The sequence below is a fragment of the Trachurus japonicus genome, unplaced genomic scaffold (assembly GCF_045865225.1).
Source record: "Trachurus japonicus isolate A0001 unplaced genomic scaffold, Traja_1.0 AP029936.1".
Taxonomy (NCBI): Eukaryota; Metazoa; Chordata; class Actinopteri; order Carangiformes; family Carangidae; genus Trachurus; species Trachurus japonicus.
Window position 1 is genome coordinate 2,570 of NW_028220069.1, and position 5,245 is coordinate 7,814.

The window sequence follows — 5,245 nt, forward strand, 5'->3', positions numbered from 1 at the left end:
GTTTACATCTTGTTTTAATAATATGCCAGGCAATGCAATGGACAGTTGAGACATAAAAGGAGAACAAATTAACTGGTTTTAACGCTAGTGTCATCACAGAACACAAAACATCTCTTCTCAAAAGTACAGATAGGTATAGGCTCCTGATACCAGTATAGGTATTGTAGTTTTTTGATTTTTGTAGCAGAGCTCAATTGATTTTGTAAGAGGTACCAGCTGTTTAACTCCCTCAAACCCGATTGTCCGTATCAATTGACCAGACATAGGGAGATGTATAGCATCTTCAGGCCGAATGCAGGTAAAAGCCGCTCTGCTATCTACCATTACTTCTAATGGTTGATTATTTACTTTTACCATTATTGTTGGATCTTGCTCCGGCCCTGACACTACCAGCTGACACCTCCCTTTCGGATTTTCTGGGCAGCCCTAGAATCCTGACTCCAGGCCCCTGAAGGGATTCACCGGTCCCCGGAATGCCATTGGCTGACCTCTAAAGTTTCCTCTTGAGATTCCTCTGAAATTTCCCCTGAAATTTCCTCCTCCTACTTTGTTACACTCACGAGCAAAATGTCCGACCAATCCACAGATATAACACACTTCAGGAACTTGTTGAAAATTTGGATTGAAATTTACTCTTGCTCTCCCTACATTTCCTTGACCTCTTCCTCTCCATGCCTGCTGCTGTGGACTAAAGTTCGGCTGTGCACTATAAACAAAACGTACCGCTGCACAAGGCTGTGGTGCCTGGAACTGATTTAGCTGTGGCTGCAGATGTGGCTGTGACATGGGCTGACTTATCTCAGGCTGGTTCTGCATAACTACCGCCTGCTTCTTCTCCTTCTTCAGTTGAATCTGATTTAACTGTCTAAGGATCTCCTGATCTTGGTCCCTCTGTTCATGCTCTTTCTTTCTATACAGCTCTACTTGGTATGCTATGTGATCTGTATAAACACTCTTTATCATGCTCCCTAAACCAACCACTTCTGCTAACTTACTCCTCACTGACAGAGGCAACCCCTTCTGAATCTTAGCTCGCAAGATTGATTGTTCCATTGGATTCTCCTCTGGATCACGTCCTGTGACATTTCTCCATACCTTCTGAGCTCTTGACACATAAGATCTTGGATTCTCTTCTTGTCCTAATGGCTCAATAAGAATGTTGTCAGGGTGTACATCTGTAGGAAATGTATCTCTTAACACTCTATACACTCGACCTTTATTTGATGCAAACAGTTCTAAATCATGCACAGCAGACCCCACATATCGATTATATCCAGCTTTCTGTAAAATCTCTTCCATTGCTGGAACCCCAATAATGTTTACCAGAAGTCTCTTAAAGTCTCCCATGGTAGGTTTTGTTCCCACCATAATCTCCTTCAACTTTAAAATCCAAGGATGTGCTCCATCTTGAAGAATGGGTAATTGGTCAAATAGATCTTGCATAACTGTATCATCCCAAGATTTATACACCTGATCCTGTCCTCTGATAACCACTGGACAGATCTTATCAGACTTATCTTCCTTCCTTGCTGATTTTTGGGAGGCTTTTTTCAATAACTTTTTCTTTTGCATTTGCAAGTCCTGTAATTGTTCCTGTAACAATCTCCGGCCTTTTGGTGTGGTGTATTGGTCCAAATATTTAAAGCATTGATCTATACCTTTATCAATCCTACTTAAAGTTTGTCGTCTATCTTCTTCTTCCCTAGAAACATGTTTTTTCTTGGTATGCCTCCTTGAAAATGAAAGACTGATCTTCCATATTTGACCCTCCTTTTCAAGCAACTGGAGAATGCCAAGCTCTGTTTGTCTCTTCTCTTTATATTTTTTAATATCTTTTATTGATGTTTTATTTATTGATTTTTATTATTTTATTTTTCGATCACCTTATATATGAACACCAGCAACTTTATTGTTTAAATTATATCTCTATTGAGGGTTTCTTCTACTGACCATGGATAGTCAATTTAAGATAAATTCTTATACCCTTTCTTTAACACCTCTTTGATACCTATAATTTAGGATCATTCTTCTACACTAGTTCAACAGGAGTAACTACTTTTGGATTGTTTACATCTATTTTATCATTGCCATGACTCCCATTTATTCTTGTGCTTAACTTTAACTTAGCTAATTAAATATTATTTAGTTTATTTATATTGAGTAATTCATTTATAACCTCTGTATTGCCAAGGTCAGCAAAAGAAAGATGAAACAAATAACTTCAAAGGAATTCAAAATCTTAGAAATATTAGAAAAATGACAACCTCACACAATCTATCATATCTATCAAATTGCAAGAATAAAATTCCCCAACTCAACATCAATTAACCTTTATTGATTGATCAGTCCTTTGCCAAGTCTTCCTTCTAATTAACTACAACATATGTATGATGCATGTACTGTAGATGTGTGTACTAAATGTAAATGAGTGTACTATTATCAATCAAGCTAAATATGCATCAACAATGTCAGAAAGAGTCTGTGGATAAAATCACACTGGCCTTTATCACTGGATCCAGATGCATGCGCTGTCGTCTGCAAGCCTCAATCCTTGTGATCCAAGCCAGCTGTCCTCTGTCCGCCTCTAGACACACCTCTTAAACTCTGGTCTCCTCCTTGAACTCTCGCTCCATGAAGGGAAGACAGACAAATAGTTCAGTGTTTTATAAAATCACTAGATACACAAAACACATTCCTACTGCAAGTTTTTCCTTCTTTCAAAAATTCTGTATTATAACTTTAGAACGTTATAATTTTCATAAAAACATTCTCACTTTAAATAAGTGTTTTCCCAAAATTAATCAGGCTTTATCAAAAAATTCTCCACCACACAAAAAGTTACTCTTCCGAGGTTCATAAGTTTCTTATGGATTTATTTTCCCAAAGGTCCCCTTAAATAGAGGCTCATAGCAAGTTAATCACAAAGTCCCCTTAGAAGATTCTTAAGGTTTATTTCTTATTAAACGTCCTTTAAAGGTTCATAAACGTCCTTCTCAGGCTCATATTTGTTAAAACTTAAAGAATATATAATTATATATATAATATAACATATTATAACTTAGTCAAACATCTTATTCTTATACGTTATTCACTCTTATACCTTATTCAACATACACTCTATCATATCAATTACTCATAAACTTTATTCACAAAAGAAAACCGGTCTTCACACACACACACACAAATGGGGATTTAACAAACAAACACAAAACAAGTGATCACATATATATTAAAGCTTCTTTCTTTCTAAATTTTTTTACTTCTTTTTAACTTTATTTTATTCTTTAAGTATCCCCCATTTACTTTATTCCTTACCCCAAAATGTCCCTTTATTTTACCTATTTTTACTCAAAAAATCCCTTTATTTTAGTTAACCCTTTTTAACCCCAGTTCCTTTAAACCCACTAAGACCAATTCTTAACTTATATTATTACCCATTGCTTAATCCCCTTTTTACCCCTTTTCTTTTACCTACCCATTTTACCCCAAATGTCCTATTTTACTTTTACCTCAAATTCCCTATTTCCCCCTTTTTGCGTTGCCTGTAACGCAAACAAAAACCAAAGACCCCAAATTTAGAAAAATTTAGAACGATAATCAACTTCCAATCATCAAAGCAACAATCACCCACACAAAGATTCTTTAACGGTGTGACCCAACAGCAAACAGACAACAGCTCCAACAAACAGACCAGCACATAATATTGTGAAGAACTCACACTTTCCAGAAGCCCAGATCGATGCAGGAGCCGGCTGGCTAAAGCTGAAGAAAAACTGAAGAGCCACAAACACGTCCAAGTTCGTGACGCCAAAATTGTGGTATATTGATGTGTTGATGAAAAGAAGGGATTACCGCTGACACGTCTTCGCTTGTATTCAAAAAAGAAGTTTATTAACAAGAAGAAGAACAGTGTACAAAAATGCCGAATCCTGGAGTATCTCTGGTCCAATATGAGATCTCTCTCTCTCAACCCAAAAACCTTCCTTTTTATATGTTGGCTTATCTCCAACACTCCACCTTCTCCGGACAGAGAGAAACCTCCCGAGACCAGATGGTCAAGGACCTTTGTCTTAACCTATTGATCTTTAGGCTTTTTAGGCTTTTTAGGCTTTTTAGGCTTAGCTAAAAACCCCATATCCTGTATCCCATGTCTCTTGTCCATTAGAGAAGACATCCGAGTCATTAGGTCATCTTGGACCATACCTACATGTATCCCATTAGGTCAGATGACTAAGCAAATTGTGGAACCCATGAAGTAGAGCATCTATCCAGACACTCCTTCATTTCCAAACAAGGTACACATATAAAGAAGATTACATAATGATAATAACAAGATATTAAAACTAAGAACATACAATAATTTAAGATATTAAAGCAAAAGCACAGGTGGATAATACACTACACTCACTCTATAGCATGGTGGTTTAGAATTGATATGCTACATTTTATGCAGACTACTCTCTAATTTAATAAGATCATCATTCGAACATCATCGCTTTCAAAAATATAGACTTTGAAATCTATATAATATCCAAAAAGAAGTGGTAATGCATAAAAACCATTCAGTCGTGACAGGGTCCACAATAGAAATAGAAACAATATAAAATCTTACTGGGAACCATGAGTATCTGCTTTTTCAAATAAAGCTGGGTCATTGCAACCTATTAGTAAGATGGAGAGTCCCACTGTGACGTAATCTACTGCTCACATGGTCCCACTGCATTCCCCCTCAGGTGTTATTATGTTTAATAAATGATTAATTTGAGATGATGAGTTAATTGTCCCATATTATCATGTGATTACAAAGCAGGTGTAGGTCCTATTAATACTGTCAAAGTGCTCAGTTTACAGAGAAATGCACACAGCCTGTAATCAAGTTGTAATGTTTGTAACTGAACATAAAGTAAATCATAAATATAGTTTATGAAATGTACAGGAGAATATATGTTTATATGCTGACACCCATTAAACAGTGGGTAAAAATACAGCAGGTTCCTCCCACTTACTACTCCACACCCACATATGCAGGAGGCTGAGGGTCCATGTTGATCAGTGCAGGCATGTGCAGGGCCTGTGGAGACCTGCAGATGTGACTCTGATCTATAATAAGACCGGGCTGCGAGGCATTTCAAATCTTCACCTCCTCCTCCTGCCGTGCCCCCCATTCCTGTGCTCTGTCCAGGGAGTGCCACCCACTCCACCTGCTGCTGTCACACGGAGCTGTAGTTTAAATCTGCTGTGAGGT

The 5,245-nt window shown here is 37.4% G+C and overlaps 1 protein-coding gene across 1 annotated transcript; it reads right to left on the reverse strand.

Annotated features, from left to right (window-relative positions):
• Positions 1–426: 426 nt before the first annotated feature.
• Positions 427–5,044, reverse strand: LOC146960838 (uncharacterized). Its single transcript, XM_085772013.1, has 3 exons — positions 5,007–5,044; positions 3,719–3,773; positions 427–1,593 (listed from the first exon to the last, which is right to left on the reverse strand). The coding sequence occupies exons 1-3, from the start codon at positions 5,042–5,044 to the stop codon at positions 427–429; spliced, it is 1,260 nt and encodes a 419-aa protein (XP_085628139.1).
• Between the last annotated feature and the right edge of the window lie 201 nt (positions 5,045–5,245).